The 23,335-nt window shown below is 33.9% G+C and overlaps 1 protein-coding gene across 2 annotated transcripts in view; it reads left to right on the top strand.

Annotated features, from left to right (window-relative positions):
- Positions 1-20,695, top strand: part of LOC111058508 (nesprin-2-like) — a 34,497-nt gene extending 13,802 nt beyond the window's left edge. Inside the window, exons 8-18 of one of the 2 annotated variants that reach the window (XM_039427770.1) lie at positions 1,179-1,366; positions 2,383-2,524; positions 3,802-4,005; positions 4,941-5,129; positions 6,052-6,236; positions 9,781-9,955; positions 11,139-11,339; positions 12,028-12,162; positions 12,915-13,178; positions 16,713-16,765; positions 18,244-20,695. In XM_039427770.1, the coding sequence (XP_039283704.1) occupies positions 1,179-1,366; positions 2,383-2,524; positions 3,802-4,005; positions 4,941-5,129; positions 6,052-6,236; positions 9,781-9,955; positions 11,139-11,339; positions 12,028-12,162; positions 12,915-13,178; positions 16,713-16,765; positions 18,244-18,460 (1,953 nt within the window). In that variant the 3' untranslated portion in view covers positions 18,461-20,695. The remainder of the gene's footprint in view (positions 1-1,178; positions 1,367-2,382; positions 2,525-3,801; positions 4,006-4,940; positions 5,130-6,051; positions 6,237-9,780; positions 9,956-11,138; positions 11,340-12,027; positions 12,163-12,914; positions 13,179-16,712; positions 16,766-18,243) is intronic. The other variant, XM_039427771.1, reaches the window with a different exon arrangement.
- Positions 20,696-23,335: the final 2,640 nt, after the last annotated feature.

The following is a 23,335-nucleotide window of genomic DNA, read 5'->3' as shown; positions in this document are numbered from 1 at the left end:
CCATCTCTAAACCAATCAAATATAATGTGAAAGAACAATCAATTATTCTGAACAAGATTCCTTAGGAATTTTGAAATTTAGTATAGGGGTGAGGGTGAATACTCGTAAAAATAGAAAACAAAAATACAATATATTCATTGTAATACCTTTTCAAGGCCTAACCAGATAAATGAATAGTTTGGCTTATATTTTTATACAAGTGTTTTGTTCTATCAGAATCACTCGTTAGATGCATTTAGTCTCAGTATTTCCTAAGGGAGAGGGCACCTCAAGAGTCAAACTTTTACAGACTCATAACTCATAACTTTTAAAACTCATAACTTTCGATACAATGATAGGATAGGATCTTTTCATATCCTTCTCAGCTTGTCAAGGCGGTTCAAAATGTATCATTTATCATGAGTAAAATTTTATCTCGAAATGGAAAATTCATTCTTGAGTGTTCTTTACGGCTGTGCAAAGGCAAAAAATGAACTTTCTACTTGTGATATTTTTCAAAGTTCTTCGATTTGTATATCATCAAGCTATCAAAATGAAAAGTCTTTCAGGAAAACATTTTTTTCTGATCATTACTTTTTGAGATATGAGCGCCTAAAGTTTAAATTTTTGGAACAGAACATTTCAAATTCGGTTAGAGATAAATCCATGAGATTTAGAGGATTGATTCTTCTTGGTATTGTTGATCTAGTAAAACAAACATTTTCTGATAATATCGGTTTTTAAGATAGTTATTCAATTTACTAAAAAAAACTTTTAGTTGAGGTATTTATGGTAAATTGAATAACTTTTTCAAAAACTCATATTTTCAGAAAATTTTTGTTTAAATAGATTAACAATACCATGAAGAATCCATCCTCTGAATCTCATGGATTTATATCTTACTGAATTTGAAATGTTCTGTTCCAAAAATTAAAACTTTAGGCGCTCATATCTCAAAAAGTAATGATCGGAAAAAAAATGTTTACCTGAGAAAACTTTTTCATTTTGATAGCTTGATGATATACAAATCGAAAAACTTTGAAAAATATCACAAGTAGAAAGTTTATTTTTAGCCTTTGCACAGCCTTGACCAAAATTTTCATTCACAAAAAAATGGCGAACTTCAAAGCTGAATATCTAGTGAAAGTCTTTGGATATGTTTTCTTGCGTATTTTATTATGATATTATCCTGATTACAGGCGGTAGAAACAGAGATAGAATGTCGTCGCCCTGCACTGTCCCTGTTGGAGCAATCGTACTCCCGACTGACAACTCAGAACTTTGTCGAGAACCTGACTGTAAACGTGCGTTCAGTGCTGCAGAGATGGTACGACCTGGCAAGCTGCAGCTCCGAACTACTCATCAAACTCAACGCTGCTTTGCAAAAGTAAGATGTTTAGAGAATTATTCGACTTAATGTTTTTTTTTTATAGCAAAACTGACAAAATTATCCATTCTATTAGTGTATCTCTGCCTAATATTGCTATCTGTCACTGTTAGTCTGGAAAGGGAATTGTTGTAAATTTTTGTTATTCTTCATTTTACAGGGTTGAAATACTTATCGTAGTACAGTATGTTCAAATCTGAGAATCCACAAAATTGCAATTTACGAACTTAATCCATTATCCATTTAATTCACATTTATTTTTAGAATATAACATGTTAAAAGATGTTATTGCTATAAGGAAAAGTACAATTGGTTATATTTGTCACGCCTCCAGAATAAGAGGTAGCTACATAACTCAGTTCCAAATAATTTTTGAAGAATGTAGATGCTGGAAATGGAGCTCATTATTGCGAAACTTGTAAGATTATGAATATAAACAATTTCCGTCTGCCATAGTAACTCATCATATTCCTCCAGGTTTTTTTTATCAAGATGCCCTTTACGGGTTTACAGTTTTACCTGATTCAAATTGGCATGTTCCTTGCCTTCATAATCTTCTGACTCTAAAAAAAAATGAAGAATGTAATTGATTTGATTTAATCTTTTTTTTGTGTGTATGAAATTTAAATCCATCCAGATTTTATTCAATAAAATTACATACATAAACTCAAATACACAACATTCCAATTCAAAAACATTGATAGGCATATCACCGTAAACAAACTATTAAGAAAATGATAATGTACCATCAAACTATTGAAGGATAATATTATTCAGCTTACAGTTACGAGATGTCTGTTGAGAGGTTTCCCGTTATGGAATTTTCGCTCGCTTAACAGAGGAAAGAACAAAATTTTTAATAAGCTCGAAAAGTGCTCGAATATATTTGTATCAAAGTCTTTTCACGTGATTATGTGATAATAATATTATTCGTAAATTTTTCTCAATTCGTGTTACCAATTCTTGAGTTCAAATTATAAGTATGAAATTTATAAATAAAATTATTTGTTTTCCAGATGGAGAGAATTCGCCAATGCTCACGGTCGTGCTGTGTTAGCTCTGACTCAGGCTGATGTGAGATTGACTGAAGTGCAGTACTTGGACTCCCCTGAATGCAGTCAAGACGAGGCGCAGAGGCATAAAATGAAACAAATACAGGTACTGTATTTATATTTATGTGATAATATTGGATAAACTGTGTTTCCACTAAAATAACTATAGATCGATCGGTAATTATAGTAGGTTTCTCATCTAAAAATAAAATATTAATTTGAAAAAATAATGTCCTGTTTAACATACTTCTATCACTTTCTGAGTAGTTGTGATGGTGATATTGTGCTAGTTATCCATACTGAATAGAAAGACTGGATATTGTCAAACTACAGATTTATTAAAAATCGAGATACTGGCTACCATAGATTGATAATGGTGTAACAACCGAAACCGTAACAACCTAAATAAAGAGACTAGATACTGTGCTACCACAGATTTATTAAAAATCGAGATACCATTTACCATAGATTGATAATGGTTCAACAACCGAAACCATACTGACTAAAAAGACTAGATATAGTGCAACCACAGATTCATTAAAAATCGAGATACAGGGCTACCATAGATTTAATGGTGTAGCCTAACAACCGGGACCGGTATATCGATTTTTAATAAATCTGTGGTTGGACAACGTCCATTCTTTTTATTCAGTTCACTTTTATTACATTCAATCGCCTTACGATTGAAAAGTCTTCATATTTTCGTCATATCCGTTCATGGCTCTCCTTTATTGCTACCGTTAGATGACACCATTTTACGGCAGTTTAATTTGATAGATGGATTTGTAACCAACCGTTAGACTTGTGATTGACATAAAAACATTTTTTATAATTTCTCAACAAGTATCATATTGCAGTTATTTAACTCCGTTATCATAACTGTCGTTAAGTGACACATAACCTAGCTACATTTGGACTGTTGTATAAATTAGAATTGGAACCGTTTTGGGCTTATAAGCCTGTGGTACTTTTCTGTAAGTGTGTAATTCTGAATGAGTAAATAAATAAATAAATCATTATAGCATTACAGTGTCTTAAGCTGGATTCGCTCACATCAGTGACAGTGAAAATATAATTCCTATAAGTACTAATGGTATTATTCATACTCACTCAGCCGGGCTGAGTGGGAATACTCCAATTAGAACTTGTAGGAATTATATTTTTACCGTTCACTGTCACTGTTGTATGCGAATCCAGCTTTGTTCTTATTTTTTATAGTACCAAAATATCTATATAATCAAGTTTATTGTATTACTTGTTAGTAGTTATTTTGTTGTTTTTCAGCTTTTGAAAATTATAATTAACTGTCACTATTGTGTGCAAATCCAGCTTTATGCTTAGTTTTTTTTTTGTAGTACCAACTTGTATTTTGTTGTTTTCCAGCTTTTGAGAGCAGACCTGCGCAGTCATGAGGAGTTGATGAAGTTGGCTGACATTTCGGGTGAAGAACTGCTGGAGACGTGTGTCTCTGCTGATGTGCCCGAAATTCAGCTGATGATGCAAGAGTACCACAATCTCTTTGGTGACCTCAAAACACGTCTGGAAGCGTTTGAGATCGAGTGTGAAAAAGAACTGAAGAAAAAACAGGTTAGTGTTCTCAAAATCATCTATAATCTATAATATAATGAAGGAAAGAATCTATATTATAAACATACGGGATAGAAATCCACGAAAGACGCATCATCATGTCTGAACTACTGAACTGATTATCATGAAATTTTTCTTATTGATTCTTAATTTACCGAGGATGGTTACAGACCTATTTTCATTCTTCAAGATTTTAGTAGGTCAAGTTTTCAATTCGACCCTTGCGGAGCTCAAATTACGGTACCTGCTAGTCAATGATAATTCATCCACATCTTCAAGTTTATATACGTAGCCTTAGTTATGATTCATGAATAATCGCGAATAAATTATATTCAAATACTTAAATGATTCAAGAGTGGAACATTCATTTCTATTTGACTCATGTTTTCACAAGTTTAGTCATTCATTTATTACATTGAGTACATAACACCCGAGGAAAAAACAACAAGCTTAAGCACAAAGCTGTTAGGTACTTTCCAATTCATACAACAACAATGTCTAAAGACATAGATTATATGAATGAGGTACATTTTGATAATTGAAGGATTAACACTACATAGCCTTAAAATGATACAATTGAATTTATTTCCACATAAAATTGCAAGTTTGCTCAAAATACTTCACAATAAAATGAAATAATTCAAAATGTGAAAATTTTGTGAAGTGTACAACAACAAGACTTAACCTATTTTGGACTATGTGTAACCTTATCTAAATTTGGGAGAGGAATAGCACAAGTTTACCCTATTTTTTCTTTCCCTATCATTTTAATGATGGGATTGTATTGTATGAATCAAAATACAATGAAATTATTAATAAAATAATAAATATAAAGAGAGATTAAATTACGTTTTTTTTATCGTAGCAATATTGAGAAGTGAAATCTCATAAGTAGACTATGTGATGAATACTATTACTGTTATTTTTATTTTCAGGTTGTGAGCGAAGGAGTGCAAGTTGAAACGTTGAGATTCGAAACGGACTCTTCGGTTCAAGTGAATACTCTGCCGGTCACTGTATTGAGGCAAGACGCCTACCTGCACGAGTTGAGGGCCACCATTAGGGAGAGTCAGGACAACCTGGACAAACTGCAGAAGATGCAGCCTGTCGCTGGAAAATCTATGGTGAGTAGTCGGTTACTCGATTATCCGAATCGGATATTTTTCGGCTGAAAGTTGTTCCATTGATCATCATTCTGTCTCCATGTTGCATTTTAGAATCGTTCAAGTATTTCATGCAATCAATTCTATCAGTTGTCTCTCTTCAATCTGTGGCTCACATGATTCAAAACATACTGAAAAACGATGGAAGTTATGAGAAATATTAAGTTGTCGGTCTCGGCTGTCTAAAAGCAGTCGTTAAGTCATGTCAGAGGTCCTGAGATTTATCAGGTGTGACCTGAAAACTCTGAACCAGACCTGAGCCAGCCAGGTCACTCGCTATTACTATTATTATTATTACTATTTTGAGAAATATTTTATAATAGAATTAAAACTGTACTGTATATGTTAATTGAGTAAGGCTCTATTTACTAAATAGGCACATAACTGAATAAAGCTCAAGTTGTTAAGCACACCAATTAGAAAGCAAACTGACGGTGAACCAGGAGCTTCAGATTCTCCCAGAGCTTCTCTGCAATTCAAGTAACCGAAAAATATGAGTTTACTAAAACTTTGAAGATCGAGCTTGTTCAATTTAAGCTTTATAAATTTTTAAGATTGGAGCTGGATTTCCAAATAGCATAAAAAGTGAACTTGTTCGGTTCAGTGGAAATATTATTGCCCATGAGCTCCAATTGGACTATTCATGTTTGCTAGGCCGGGCTCAGTTGGAATGGTCCCATAAAAACTCATGGGAATTATGTTTGGGATATGCTCACTAATATTATGGAAACATATTGATTAGTGGTAATTTTAAAGTATTCTCCTGCAATATGGAACACAATATCCAACTATCCTCCTATGATATCCAACACATCAAGCTACTATTACACGAAAATTGGAATACATTGTTGTTTAAAAATCCTAATATTTGTTTATTAAACAGATAAGAGCAGTGAAATCGTGCCAATCGAGTGTGGAGCTTGCCAAACATCTGTGCCACCTTCTCCAAGAGCAGTGCAACCTGAGAGCAGACGACGCATGCGTCACTGAAGTCGACGAACTGTCCAACCGGTTGGATATTCTCCTGTCCAGGGTTCAAGAACAGGAACGCCAGAATCAAGAATCGAGGTTTGTATTAGTCACAATTTTCTTTTTGCAAATAATACAAGTAGTGTAATAGAAAATTATATATTTTGGTTTCTTCTTTAGTTATTGGTTTTAGTATTTTGGTTTCATCTTCAGGACAGTGGTGAGGCGTCCGGTCATCGTTTGATGCAGCGATGAGTAGAGGAATTTGACTAAAAATATTAAAATAATCTTAACTCTTAAATTTGTAGGCTTCAAAACCCGAAATTATGTTCAAAAACTCCAAAATTGAAAAAAAAACCGATAAGAATATGATGAGTATGACGCTCAATATGAATATGAAGCGCAGAAGGCTTGCGGATCACTCCAGTCCCCCTCCAGTCCTTGGCTAGAGCCCCCAGCCAACAGGTTTCAGACCATTTGGATAATGCTTGAAATACATCGCAACCGGCTGCGATGTATTTAGGCTTCGCGCGTTCTCGGCTTGTGTCGGGAGTTTTCGGTAGCTGCGTTCTCCTCATCCCCACGAACCACAGTCTCTACACACACAGCTTTGACGGAAATTTTCGCATTTGAAATACTGTATTATTGTTTTAAAAGTTAGGTTATTCTTATTCGTGTGATTAAGTAATAGTTTTTTACAGTGTTTCATGTGCATGAATTAGCAAATGTGAAGTGTGAAACATGGAGGAAGTGGAAGATGAAAACAGTATTATTAATTTGAAAGAAATTCCAGTTGTAGTGAGAATTGGTAAGGGAAAGTTGGTAGTGAGGATACACTGAAAATTATACAAGAGGTGAAATTGGAGAGAATTATCAGTTCTCTGCCTTTTGTATGTGATTTCAGAGGAAAATTTCCAGGTACTCCAAAAGCTTCAAAAGTCAACAATTTGCTAGCATTTCTAATATTTTCTTGAAGAGGAACTTGTACCCACTTGAGTGGGGGGGCTGCGATGACCGGTGGAGTATTCCACGCCTCGCCACTGATTCAGGATGGGTTAAATGATGGGAAGTGATTAATGTATCACCTACATTATGGAAGATTAGCTATCACATCTCCTACGCTTCCTAAAACTAGATCTATCCTGAATTAGGCTTTCCACGTTATCTTAACATACAATATTATTACTTCAAATACTACTACACTAGAGCATCGATTATCCGGACATCGGTTATCCTGATGACCACTGGTCATGCCGACAACTGCTGAATAATAGACCTATAATAGAATTGAAAACCCAATTGATTTACACAACATGATGTGTATTTTAATTAGTTTGTGAATTCATATTATTATACAACACGTACTAGTAAATACTGTAGGCCTGAATGTAAAGTTGTAATTACGTCTACACTTTAGAGCTAAGGTAGAATTGAATGAAAATCGATTTTCCGGGCTATCAGTTATCCGGACATTGTCATGCAACAATTAGTTTGCTCTACTAGTATCTTACTTTTGAAGCTATTACTTCTTAGAAAGTTGTTTGAAGTTCTGGAATATCTATATTGATTACTTTTAAGCGAATACACATATATATATAATGTAACAAATTCTCAATATTAACTTTGATAAGACATTTCAACATAGTAATAATATAATTTCCATTGTATTGTATAAAACATGATTTCAACAGGTCTGGTCTTTCGTCAGGATACACGTTTTATTGTATACAGTTGAGTGGATTTTCATATATTTTGTTAGTTGGCACAGTATCTTAAAAATGTTGGCTGCATCCACAATAATTTTCAAAATTATGGAGTTATAAATGCACTGAGTAGTTGTTAGATTACTATTGTGAGCTTATCTTTGAAATGAGTTTTTGTTCTGATAAATTTAATTCCAATTTTGTGTTTTCTCTCTAATTCTTACAAATGCACAAAATTCACTGAGAAGCAATACTAGAGAAACCTGAAATACATGTATGAAGACATTTCACTACTACTACCTTTAGTCTGCGTGTATATGAAGAGAGCAAATTGATAGAAACTGGACCATGTCCATAAATTCCAATTCTTTTGTTAGTCGCACCATATATCTTTCAATCATTTTATGTGAAACTAGAGAAGTTGCTTCAGTTTCTGTCGTATGTACGCAGCCTAAATGTAAATGAACTCACTGAAATCATCTCATGAAGGTGGATTCCCACATATCGGTATTAGTATTATAAACTTTTTTCGTTATATTTTGAGAATATTATTCCCATAAGTTCTAATGAGACGGTTCATACTCGCTCGGCCGGGCTGATTGTGAATAGTCTCATTCGAACTCATGAGGATTATTTTATCACTGTACGGCAGACCTATACCGATACTGATATGTAGGAATCCAACTTGGGTTCCTACTTGATGTATAATTCAAACTATAGTATTCTTGCTCGCACATTCTCACATATTTTTTAGTTCCTGTTAATGCAATTATGCACCAAACTGTAGGTTCTTATCCTTGCTTCGGTTCCTACAAAACCACACGATGTAATCAATGTTTCTTGTAATACATATTGTTATTCACAATACAGTTATTGCGATCTACATATCCACAATCATTCAAGTTTAAACTCAACATCCAATTGAAGATGATGCCTTGACCATCCGTCAGTCGCGCTGTTGTGAACTGTACACCAGTGTCCGTTTTTTTTCTGCACAAAACTATTGAATGCGGTGGTGTCTGTGAATGAGTCACCTATGCATTCCAAAACTTTCTCCCCATCACTCCACGGAGTTACAGTATCAACCGAGCAATGGTTCAGTCTTTAGGTGCCATTTAGTCGCGACAGTGCATAATTATAATAGGGAAAGACTGTTTACAGGGACTGTAAACGAACTAATATTGAACACAGAATTTTAATGGTTTTGCTTGGTGTACCTTTTTGGGCTTCGAAATGGTAATTATCCAAATGTTTATAGGCGTAAAATAATCCAATAAGATGGAAATAGTAATTAAACAATTAATTAAGATGTTTTGACAGTAAATAGAGTACATAACATTTGGAAAATTGGATGTTGTAAAAATTACAACACGCGACTGCTCGTGTGATTGAGTGAGGCGCGACTACCGGAAGGTTATAAAAGCATTGAAACCGTGAGTTTTGTGATAATTAAACATTACCAGTAGAAAATACAACATATTGTGTTTTTTTCATCATGGAAAATACATCATCACCATACATCTCTGAATACAGTGTTCAATCCACAATTATTTATGCTGATGATATTTATGAAAAAATAGAATTGAAACTTAAATTATTATCCATAGAAATAACTATAGTACTCTTTTTGAACTTTTTTACATAAACACTACTACTAGTTTCAGCACTCATCTCATTTTTGTGCTGAAACTAACAGTGTTCATGCAAAAAAGTTCAAAAAGGGTTGTAGTTACTTCTATTAAATTCAGTTATTTAAATCTATCAAATGCAGTTACTTAATTGCACAACTAGCCCAATAAAATCAAGCCCAATCAAGTAGCCCTTTTAAAATACTTTATTGGACAATGGAAACTATTAAAAAATTATACTGTTGAATAAGAAATTCCAATAAAAATTACCCAAATTTTTTCTCAAGTCAAATTTTTTGTCCAAATTTGCAGCAACAGCGCGCGACTGACCTGCCCCCTGTGTTCACACCGCAACTGGCAGCAGCTGGAGAATGACATCTGGCGACTGGAGCAGTGGCTGCAACATTCTGAGGCCACTCAGTCGCTCTACCCAGCTACACCTCCCACCAACATTGAACAACTCGAAGACACCGTGCAAGATCTATGGGTAATCCATTCTCCATATAAGGGCGAGCCCTCACGAGCGTTTCTTGAAGTCTTCAGATGAAAATAAATTGGAAATTGCATTCATTTAAATGCTAATTAATGAATAATTGTTATTAAACGAAAATCCCAATTAAATGCTGTAAATCACCCCGAAGACTTCTGCTACTGCAAATATTGACAACAGGGTAAACAGCTGGATGATAATTCGATGAGCGCTACTATACAAAAATTATTTGTCAGCCCGGGAATCAAACCCGCACCTCCTAATTGCCGGTCAGGAATGCTTACCCTTACAGGAATAATTCCCGCGGGCTGACAAATATTCATTTTTGTATAGTAGCGCTCATCGAATTTCCATCTAGCTGTTTACCCTGTTGTCAATATTTGCAGTAGCAGAAGTCTTCGGGGTGATTTACAGCATTTAATTGGGATTTTCGTTTAATAATAATTGTTTCTTGAAGTGTTTTTCAGACGAGTCAGCAGGGCTGGTAGCTCTCTTACTGGCTAATCGGGTTGGTGTATAGAGAGGAATCTCTATGGACAGGAAGCTCTCTCGAATAAGCCAATCGGAGAGCTTCCTGCGCTGCCGACTCGTCTGAAAAATGCTAGTGTGGCCTCGCCCTTATAATATCACAAATAAATTCATTTCTCTACCCTCTTTGATTGTCATTCTGAAAGTAATCTATGATTTTATATCAACAAAGAATTTAATTTGCAACGACACTTCTTTGGGAACGCCTTACTTTTATTTTCTTCCTTTTATATAAATTTTTCTTCTCTTAATCGTTACCTCACCTTTAAATTTAATTTATCCTGTTGAGATTTATTTAAAAAAAAAGAAGAGTTCAATTTATGTTGTATGGATATTAATTTGAAGATTTGAGATCACAGAGTGAATTCTAACTTGTACTCCATTGATTGAAAAACTTGTAAATTCTGAAATAGTTTTTTTTTATGTTGAAACCTGCCTATTATAAACGATTTCAATAAAATTTAGATAAGCTGCTTTGTTGAACCACTCAGAAGTATTCCAGTAACTGATTTAATGATTGTGATTTGCAGTTAGGTCTTCATCACACTTTAATAATATTATATTTCAATGATGAGGCTCATTTCATATTCATAAACAATTTAGAAATAAGTATACGTATAATCTCATTCTAATTGGAGATTTTATTGTGCAGGAGATGCTCCTGAATCTAGACAGCCACAAGAGTCTGGTGGTGTCACTGAACATAGTGGGGAAACACCTGGCAGAACACACAGAGGACGAAGTGAAGGCCAGCGAGCTGAGAGAGAGGCTGGCGAGGATCAACCATCGCTGGGATATGGTGTGCGCCGAGTCGTCCAGGTGGCAGAATATGCTGCAGACTGCACTCATGGAGGTAACTAACACTTTTCATACTTTACAACATCCATTTCTGCTATCTGTATCATCCTACTTCGAAGTTTTTTATTCTATCTCATTTGATTTAATAATTTTTTTAACATTCGTCCGTAACTTTGAACTAAAAATACTTCTGAAGGTTTTAGGGTAACCGTCCACTGGAACCGTATTTGACAAATCCGTTCGTCCGTTGGATCGGTCGATTCTGCCGGCCATCAACTCGGCCGAATACGGTCGTCCATTGGAACCGTCTTCGTCAATCCATATCGAAGACTGTGGAACAATTGTGGGTTAGGAACACTAGTTGTTGACTCAGCTCGACTAGTTAGTTCGGCCGGATAGAGCCGGAAAATCCCATTCAATTCGGATCAAAAAAATGATCGTCCGGAGACGGCCGTGCACGACCGTATGAACCTGTTGCAATGGACGAGCATCTATTCCTCTTTTTTTGGGGGATCGTTGGCTCGGTAGTTTTCGGCTGATGCTAGTTCGGACGAAAACGGTTCTAGTGGACGGCCCACCTTAAAATTGTTTCTTCAAAAGTGTTTAAATTAATAGTGGAAAATTATAGATTTACAATACTGCAATTTTATTTATTTTTTTTAATGCTCTTCATTGAAATGATTGCTTCTCTATCCCATTAATATCTTTCCATGGTCATTAATAAATTTATTCATTTTTTTCAGAACGAGGAGTTCCACGAGACAATAATGAATCTTGTAGCTTGGTTGGAAAAAACTGAAAACTCAATTCGTATGACAGAGCCAGTTGATTTGGCTGAGGATAGACAGATTATTCAAGCAAAGTACAACAAGTTCAAAGTGAGTAACCTCTTTTTCATTGTATTATTGATACTATGATAGTAATAATATTATTGTAATGTGAGAGACTAATATGATATTGGTGGGTGTTACCAACTGAGATAAATTATATTATTTGATATATCTATTCCAAATATAATATAATAATTATTGTGATCTTATCTATCGTCAACATCATCTTCACTGTAGAGATCCAGGTGGCATTCTATCCAAATGACTGCACCAGTTCCGTCTATTTTGTATAATTCTCTCATGCAGAGGATCAACCGATAAAACCTGCCTTATATCAGTATTTCTGATTCTATGAACTCTAGTGCAGTCAAATACACTTCTCAGAAACCTCATTTCTGCAGCTTGAATTCGACTGTCCATTCTCCGTGTGTGAATCCAATTCTCACTTCCATATAGGAGAGTCGGAACTGCAATAGTATTATACAACTTTAGTCTCGTTTCTTGTCGTGTTTTATTTTTGAGGTTTCTATGTATAGTGCCACATATTTTCTGGAACTTCGAACTTTTATTGTACACATCAATATCTCGTTTCTTGTCGTGTTTTATTTTTGAGGTTTCTATGTATGGTGCCACATATTTTCTGGAACTTCGAAATTTTATTGTACACATCAATATCTATATCATAATATGTTACATCATTACCAAGATAGTTGAAATTTGTAACTTGTTCTTATCTATCGTATCATAAAAATTCAATATGAAGATTGTAATCTGATTGCATCTCTTGTTTCCTCGGCTAGGATTTGCATCGAGATCTGGAAAGATGCGAGCCGAAGGTGATGTCGCTGCAGGAGACGGCCAATCACGTGCTGCGCAACACCGGTCCCCAAGATGGCGGCCAAGACGTGTGTGCCAACCTCACCAACCTGCGTCTGAAGCTGCACTCTCTGATCCGGCTGACCGGCGTCTATGTGCTGAAACTGGGCGCCACCCTCGGCCATCAGCCTTCCGAGCTCGTCACCATTGTCTCCCGGAACATACCGCTGAACAGTCTCGCTAGTGAAGTAAGTTGTCGCCCGCCCGCCGCTCAAATAAGTGCATGACTAGGGGTTAGCTTCAATCGCTGCTTCATGTCCTTTCTATTACAAAGTATTACTCATATTTTCATCTCTTGAGAAAAATTGTTAGTTCAATCAATCTATAAAGCCTCTATTGTCATAGAACACAAAGTGTTATAACAAACGTCAAAGAAACAAATGAAATAAAAACAGTCAGAGGAATTAATGTTCAAGTTTTATTAAAGAGAAGTTCAATTTAAATAGTATAATTTTTCATTTAATTTTCAGCATTGTCAGTTCTTTACATTGGTTCAAATGTAACATTGGTTCAAATGTAAAGAACTGACAATGCTAAAAATTAAATGAAAAATTATACTGTTTAAATTGAACTTCTCTTTAATAAAACTTGAACATTAATGACTAATCGTAAAACAAGATAAACAGAATTGGCAAATATTAGCATTTGATGCTGTGCAAAGGCTAAAAATAAACTCTCTACTGGTGATATTTTTCAAAGTTTTTCTATGTTTATATCATCAAGCTATCATAATGAAAAAGTTTTCTCAGGAAAACATTTTTTCCAATAATTACTTTTCGAGATATGAGCGCCTACAGATTAACGTTTTGGGACAGAACATTTTACACTTGGTAAGAGATAAATCCATGAGATTTAGAGGATAAATTATTGATGGTATTGTTGATTGAATAAAACAAAAATTTTCTGAAAATATCAACTTTTGAGAAAGTTATTCAATTTATTAAAGATGGCCAAAAATAACTTTTGGTTGAGTTAGGTATTTTTGGTACATTGAATAACTTTGTCAAAAATTGATATTTAAAAATTTTGTTTTATTCAATAATCAATACCATGAAGAATAATTTATCTCTGGATCTCATGGATTTATCCCTTACCAAATTTGAAATGTTCTGTCCCAAAGATGTAATCTTTAGGCGCTCATATCTCAAAAAGTAATGATCGAAAAAACAATGTTTCCCTAAAAAAAACTTTTTAATTTTGATAACTTGATAATATACAAATCGAAAAACTTTGAAAATATCACCGTTTATTTTTAGCCTTTGCACAGCCTTAATAAATAGTAACTAAGTAATAGTCAAAGTAATTAAGCATAAGTCACAACAAATCTCTTGAACAAAAGGAGTCTAGAGCTATTCAAAACATTCTCTGACAGAATAAAGGCAATTTTCGATAAGTCTTTTATGTATATTATGATATACTCTATACTGTATATACCATATACAGTCTTACTTCAGGGGCGAGCTGGATTATATTTCAATAAGATATCTATACTACTTTCTAAATTCGATATATGTTTGATCTCCATTTTATTAAAGACAAGATTTTTCTATTTATTCAAGAAGCTAAACATAAACTTCCAAGTAGAAACACTTTGAATGAAAAAGACTAAGAAATTGTCAAAAAACCACTGATTTATTGATAATTGGAAAAATCGGTTTCGGTTATTACACCATTGTCAATCTCTGATAAACTAAAACTCAATTTCTTAGTTTTTTTTATTCAATATGAATATTACCACAATATCAACTTCTCAACTACACAAAATAGAAACACTTTCTTCTCAGCAGTGACGACTTTAGACCTGTTGATGGTTATCTCCAGACTCTGAATACTGTTTTCAATTCTAAGTTCAAATCAATAGTGGAAAAATGGATTTACAACACAATTTTAGGACTGCTTTAATAATTGGAAAAGGGAACCGTTCTTTGCTTATGTCTTTCCAATTAATGAAAAAATAGCTCCCATCTACTTGATTCAATACTCAATGAAATCTGAAGAATTATTATTTTATAGAAGAATGTAATTATTTTCATTTATATATTCTCTGAAGAAATGACTCAAGAACATATTTAGTAATAAGGAGGAACTGTTCTTTGTTATTTGTTTACAATAGTCCCAATAAGGATTTTGTATCAATTTTTTTTTAAGAATGCTTGTGATAAATTCAAGCTATGCATATTGAAGGTAATTGAGCTGGAAATGTGGAAAAAACAGGAGATGTTTCTCATCAGTATTGAAGCATTTAATTTGGGAAAGAATACTTTTTTATCAATGAAACTCACCTGAAAGGTCCATATTTATTTAAAAATCTAGCAAGTTTGAAGATAATTTCAAAAGAAACATTTTTTATTTTCAATGAAAGTGTTGTTTTGAGGTAGTAGACTAGTTTTTTTCAACCGCTACGTGACTCAAACTAGATTTTCTTGTTGGATGTACAACACAAATTGCATATATTATTTGTGAAGGACAGGACACTAATCAAATGTATCTTGTGGGTCAAATGAAGGATCATGTTCATGCTAAAAAGTGATGCTTATCAACTAGTATGCTATCAAATACTTGATTACTCTTCAATTGATGTCAGATTATAAGAAAGTGATTTCAATATTATTGAAATATTGAGGTGGTTATTATCTACAATACCATGTATGTTGAAGTTTTTAATCAATTCACTTGGTACCTGATGATATGATAAATGGTATCAAACTACATTAATAGAACTGTATTTATTCTTAGATCACTTTGCACCTTAGAGCGTAGTTAGTCTTTTTATTTATTGTTTTGAAGTATTCTGATAATATATTTGCATAATCTTTACTTTGCCATATTATTTCTTTAATTTTCATTGTTCACTAAAATAGACAAGATATAGTTGACCCTATAAAGCAATTATATGTAATTTATTATAAACGATTCTTTCTATGAATTAACAATTCTATCTTTTTCTGTTTATTTGAACTATGATGCTTTCTTGATATCTTATGCATTTTAAGAAACATGGCAATTTGTTTACTGGATCCATTTCATTTACTCAATTGATATTTACAAAACTACGAGTAAATCGGAGTTCAACTAGCTCACAAAATATTCCAACACAGTCGTGCTGTGTATATATTACATACATATTTCCATATTTATGGACTTATATGTTCGTGATGAACAATTTAACACAAATATTTTTAAAGCCTTCCTGTGATTCTCACATTGAAATTTTAGAAATTTATAGAATATAAAAATCAATTGCCGTAACTTACCTGCATATTCTAGAGTACGGTACCTGCATATCTGTACGGAACCATACTTAATTCACGTGCTGGCCCTAAAGGTGCGTACAGAAACGCGCCTCCAACACGTTCCGCACTCGCTCCGCAATCGCTCCAATCATGAACGTTACGGGAGATGTTAGCTCTTCTCGCGTTCCACTCTTGCTCCCCGGTCGATCATCAATCGATCTGCTCGAGTGACGTTCGATTGCGGAGCAGAGCGAAAGTCTGTACGCACCTTTTCCAAGCACATGCTATTGAGTATAAATACTTACTTTGTTCATTACTTAAGTAATATCTGCAAATTCCATTTACCAGTAAAGATTATGCAAATACCATAAAGATTATAATTTACTTCACTTGTAGGCTAAATTGTTTGTGTGTGTGTGTTTGTGCAGCGTTATTTCACTTTAGTAATTTGTTTCTCTTTTTCTTTTTCTTTCTTCCTCGTCTATTTAGCTTTTGGACGAAGCAGCAGGTGGTGCTCCTCGCCTTGATCTGCAGACTGCAACGTAAATATTTTTTCTTTTCAATTTATTTTAATGTAGTAGTTTTTCTAGTATGACGTAGTTTACGTTAGCCCTCACTTTGCACCAACTCATTATAGTTATTCTTATTTTTAAATAATGTTACCATAATTCGTGACAATGTTCATCTTGGTGCAATAATCTACTATCAACATATCCACTTCAGTACTATAGTCAATTCATAAACAGTAGGAAAGTTCTTGATATGATTCATTTTCATACGAATGAAAATAATAATCTACTGTCAACATAGTAGTTTTTTGAAGTAGGTACCCTTGAACTTATATTATGTAAAGGTGCTTACAGATACGCGCCGCGAACATGAGCAATTCACTCTTAATCAGGTGACTATAACTGTATTTTTACAGAAACGGTAAGATACAGATATAAAAAGCTTGGCATCAGCTGATTAAAAGTGAATTGCTCATGTTCGCGGCGCGTAAATCTGTACGCACCTTAACATTGAATACAAGAGTAACTTCTGTACCGAGAGTATCCGATGAACTTATTACTTGGTTCCTTGAGATAGTCTACTGAATATTACTATATTCATATACCATATTCATAACCTATAATAGAATTAGAATAGTAAAAGTACTTACGTACTTCGCTACCTATTCATTTTTTCTATGATATTACCAATACGTTCGACTAAAATTAGTAGGTACCGTTATTCAAAAGATTATTAGCTTTCAGCAATTGAGTTAATATTTCAACAAACTTTCCCTTTTACTTATTCGTACTAATTACAGGCTTAGAGCTGAGATACACTAGGTGTTTTTACAGACGAGTTCGGCACGGCACGAAAGGACTAAAACTTGTCTAAAACAACCTAGTGTGTCTCGGCCCTTATCAATTATGCCGATCTTTGTTGACAGTTATATGAAACTGTCAATATGAAAATAAACTAAAATTGATCAAAACTCTAACAAAAGACCTGAGCCAGACACATTACAAAACCGTTATTATTATTATTGTCAATACGAAACTGGACACTTATAACAATAACACCATAAATATAAACAATACTTCAAAGTCACATAAGTTTGAGTTAATAATAGGTAAATGATAGTCAATAACGGGGACGCGACAGTCGAGGACTGCGACATTCGAGGACTGCGACATTTGAGGACTGATTTTCAGTCCTCTACGGTCGCAGTACTCAACTGTCGGGGCTGTGCAAAAATTAAAGAGTCCTCAACTGTCGCCTGTCGCTTCTGTGCTTTCAAAAGAGTCGGTGGCTTCTGTAGGTGGCCTCGTTTGACATCGACCCTGAATTATTACTGTCAATATACAACTTGACGACACTCTTGAAATTGACAAACTTGAACAGTTATGAGTCACTCAACAAATAAATGACATTCAAAGTCTCTCAACAAATTACTGGTAATTGTAAGTGAATGATAGTTAATAATTATGTTGTTGGCCGTTTCACTAATGGACGTTTTCGTTGTGTTGAACAGGGACGAAGTTGACACAACCGTTCTGACAAGGAGCTACCGATTCCTGGGCCGCGTGCTGCGCGCGTCTCTGCCCATCCAGGCGCTGATGCTGCTGCTATTGGGCGTCGCGACGCTCGTGCCTGTCAGTGAGGACGACTACTCCTGTCTCCTCAGGAACAATTTCGCGCGAAGTCTGGAACCGATGCTGCGATATGACAATGGACCTCCGCCCGTCTAAACGACCAAGAAATCAACGATCAAGGATGGTTCACTAGTTAATCCTTGATTAACTGATTGATCAAGAACTTTCCTCAAGTCAATCAAGAACAACTAATGACACAATAACTGATCGATCAGTACAACAATTGATGTTAACATTACTTCATCATTGACAACAAAAATTCATCAATGTAATCAAAAATACATCAATGACTACTTCTAAACAATTGACTGGCACTTTACCCAACCTAAATAATTGAGCTTGAAAGATGAGCTCCCTAAATCATAAAGATATTGATTGTTATGCAATGCATTATATATTACAGGGATAATTGACAAGAACTTACAAAGTTGCAAAACTTAAATTATGTTTAGAAAGTTACTAATCGGATTAAATAATCCGAAATAAAATAGTTACTAATTGGAAACATTGCAATACACATGTGAACTTTCTGAAATATTGAGATCAATTATTATCTTATAAGTGTAAGTAAATTTGAAAACATCATATTGTTAACTTTGTGCTGTTAACATGGATAAATATTTATCAGTCGACATCCATCTAACAACCTTATTTATAATATTTAATGAGAGTATCTTACGCTGAAATGTACCAAGCATGTATAAAATACCTGATTTAAACATGTAAAGGAGATGAGATTGAAACAAATATTGTTATCAAAATTCACCGATCATTACTGTTGTGAATATTCAGAATCATGATGAATTTATCTCATGTATCATTGCTGTAGCTTGAAGATGCGTTTGAAGCAAATTATTGAACTGTAATTTTGATCTTCAATTATTGTAAATATCCAGAAAATCCAAACGAAGGATCGAAGGATAATAATCATCACGTCAAAAAGACGATGTTTAGCTCTTCCTAAATCCTAATATTATGTCAATTCCTACAATTGTAGTTACTTAGGCAAATATTGCTAGTGATTCATCTTCCAGCGATGAAGCTATACTTTGGAACAGATTGTGAGTCGCAAGAATGAAATTTTTCCATTTAATGGTTGTGATTGGGTTGAGAATTGCCTGGGTCTAGTTATTCATTTCTTGGATGGTTATTGGAAAAGAAAATATTACTGCAGTTATTTTTATCTGTTTTTATTGTAAATTTAGATTCTTTGCTCCGTCCTTTTAATAATTGTTTTACGGTGTGGGTGAATTAATTTAAGACCATTTTACAGTCGTTGGGATCTGACTAATTTATGAATTTATTTTGTCAATAAAACTTTTATTCTTCCATTAATTCATTGTACAGTATTTTATTGTTTTAAATTATATTTCGGCCCAGTGATAACGGATATGAGCTTATAAAGTTACTAAATGAATAAAGTAAGATGTTGAAGATATTACAATGCAGCCAGTCCATGCCAGCATGGTCCGGCCTGCTGTAAATAAGCTAGTTCAAGTTGTATAATTAAGTCTACCAATAGTTTTCTACATTTTCTATAATGTTTAATATATATTTTTGTTACCAAATTTTGTATTATTGATCATGCGCTTTCTTCAAAAATTTCAACTGTATGGTTGAATTCTGGTGGCTACTTAAATTATTTGTATGCGATCTTAATGTGTGAATGTTAAAACATAAATGTTACTGTTCATGTATAGGAGTGGAACACTATACATAACTAAGATATTTGTGTACCAGACAACGATTCGATACATTATACCCGAACGAACACCCTTCTCAACTAGAGATTAAAAAGCGAATAGAACAAAGAAATAACAGTTAGAATTAGTTGGATTTTCCTCTCAATTCATTTCGTTTCTATTTTAATTCGTTGTAAAGTAGATGGCTAACATGAACAGGCAATGAAATGTTTGTAGTTCCCCCCTCCATTTCGACTTGAATAATTGTCAATGAGCTTTTACGATTAAATCTCTTGAATTATCAAAATTATCCTGTAACCTTACCTACAATATTTTCAATGCCTGTTTGTGACCATCTATTTCTTGATAAATGTATTAATTTAATGTGTCAGTTTGTTCATGAAAATGTATATCACTTTTATTTTTTCTGTCTTCCAAAATGATTCTCTTCAGATCATGTCATTTGTGAAGTTTTATGCTAACCTATTGTGCCTGCTACATTTAAAAGTAACTTTTCATAATGATTGTGTTGTTTAGTATGTAGGGGCATTTTGCCAAATTTCTTATTTCTGTTGCTGTTACTCGAGAAACTATGTCAGCATGTCCAATACAATGAACAAACCCATTAATAAATTATTAAATTGTTCAATGTTTTTTTTCATTCCACCAAAATCCTGTGTTCACTGCATCAATTATCCTGACCCTCACCAGCATCAGTTATCAATTTCGATAATAGAACTAATGTCAATTCCCATTCCTAGAAGTTTTCACTCGTATTAATCTTTTTTTTTTGTCTTTATAAACCATTGAAGATCATGAACTACATTGGAATTCATATGATAAATAAGTATAGGAGTATGGGTGTGTTTCTTTATGGTGATTTTCAAGTAGGAATGAAATGATATTAACAGCATTGAATTGAAAGGTAGCCTACTTGAGATTCTTATTTCATTCTATCATCCAATTGTAATAGCCCCATAAGGAAAAGTACATAGCTTATATAAAGTAGAGTAACACTCATGCTCAACAATATGACTACCGATTTTGAAATCAAATGGATTTAATGAATACATTATCAAAGGTTGTAATGGCGGTCAAATGGTGACAAAGATGCCTCTTGAAAGTTTAAATAAAAATCTGGTGTGGCGCACTCACACAACTTTCCTTGCCGTTATGAAAATTGATCACCTGACGCTATTGTTCACGCGCATCTCAAATCAAAGATCTGAGCCAGCTGGTGACAGGAGAGTAACGCTGGAGACACACGAGATCTGCTATTTCTTCATAGTGAATGATTCAATAAAATCAACAGTTGCCAACAGTTTGCAATTGAATAATCAAAATTTCTCGAATTTTGAGCTAATTTTCAATTTTAGGTGAAAATGTTACTGAACATTAATTGTAGATATTTTCATGCTCAACCTTTTCCACTTGAAATTTTTTGTTTAAATTGTATCTGAAGCCAGATAATTGGGAATCTAAAATCGAACTTTGGAGTGGAGCTCCTGGAATTTTACAGATATGGGACTTGTGGCAGTTGATAGAGCTTATCAATGACTATATTGGTATGAACTTGATCAAAATCGTTGGAGCCATTTTTGAGAAAATCGCAAAAAACCTGTTTTTGATAACATTTTTGCTATTTTATCCGCCATCTTGAATTGCATTAGATCGAAATTGTTCGTGTCGGATCGTTATAGTGTAAGGACCTTAAGTTCCGAATTTCAAGTTTCTGTTAATTGGGAGATGAGATATTGTGTACACAGTCGCACATACACTCATATTTGTTTATAGGTAGACTTGAGATGCGCGTGAACATTAGCGTCAGGTGATCAATTTTCAAAACGGCAAGGAAAGTTGTGTGAGTGCGCCACACCAGATTTTTCATTATTTAGTGAATGGACTATCGAGCACTGGATAACTTACTGTTGAAAATGTGACTGGCAAGTCATGATACTGCAATCCAAATAGGAGTGGAAATGACAATTATTGTATTATAACAGTTTTTATTCATTGTGAAATAATGGAGTTCGACTGTATCAGAGAGTTTAGTGTTGAGCTGCGTTCACACCAAAGTTATTAACAAAATGTTTATTTTTCCGTCCTTTATATTCTATTGAATTAAACGGAGCTTGACAAACACATATGCACATTGTGTATGATAAGGTTACTTTATGTTCAATCTAATAAAATCTATAAGAACGGAAAAATAAACATTTTGTTAATAACTTTGGTGTAATCGCAGCTTTAGAGAGACAGCTGACTGCGTCCTAACTTCGCTCTCTAGGAAAAATAAATCAATCATTCTATTCTATCCTATCAACAGAGATCCTAGAAATACTTTGGTAATATTCAAAAAGAAAATTGAATAATCGAAGATTACCGTAATAATTGACTTAAAAAATATGTGAGGAATTCATCATTCACAAGTTTGTCATGTGACTTCCAATTTTGCTTTGAGATAAACTTTGTTTCTGCTCAACTTGAACGAAATCCCTTCTGAAAATATTTGACGTTTGAATGACTAATATTCGAATAATCAAGTGGAAATAACGATAAATTAGACGATTATTTCACAGTGATCAAATTGGTAGAGAATTTCTGTCGAGTTGCAGGAATTTAATTTGTTAGTGCAAGATTGTGTTGAATTCGGACGGAATTAGTTGATGAAGAAGAAAGGATTCAAGGATGTAGAGAACTGTTGGAGGAAAGTACAAGTCCCTTCATGACTGTAAGAGTATTTAACAGGTACCCTAGGTATGTCATTGCAATTGCAGAAATTCCACTGTAAATGGAACAAGAAGGAAGGTCGAAGAATGTGTGGGATTCATTGTTGAATTTAATTAAAACTATTTTGGAATATTTCGCTTCTCGCATAACTGTTGAGAATCATGATTATTATAGATTTGGATTTTCCATTTATTTACGCGCTTGACTGCTTTTCAAAATGGGTGGATTACGAGAAATACAGTTATGTTAATAAAAATATTAATCTGAGTACTCAGATTATCAGATAATCGGGTAGGTATTCAGATTTATATTTTTATTTATTTTAAAAGTAGCCCTAAATAAAAAATACAGTTATGTTAATATTATAGAACTTATTTAAAGGCTATTATTAGTTAATTGATGATTGAGGTGCAAAATGCTCTCACTTGTAAACTTACATGATACGGTCTGATATGACACGTGTAAATTTACTTCAAGTGAATTGATTGGAGGGTGGGAAACTCCTTTCCACCTTTATTATTTCAACTCAACTTGAGTGATAATCCCAACTTGAGTGAAT

Source organism: Nilaparvata lugens, chromosome 5, assembly GCF_014356525.2.
Source record: "Nilaparvata lugens isolate BPH chromosome 5, ASM1435652v1, whole genome shotgun sequence".
NCBI lineage: Eukaryota > Metazoa > Arthropoda > Insecta > Hemiptera > Delphacidae > Nilaparvata > Nilaparvata lugens.
This window is presented reverse-complemented; position numbering and strand designations above follow the sequence as displayed.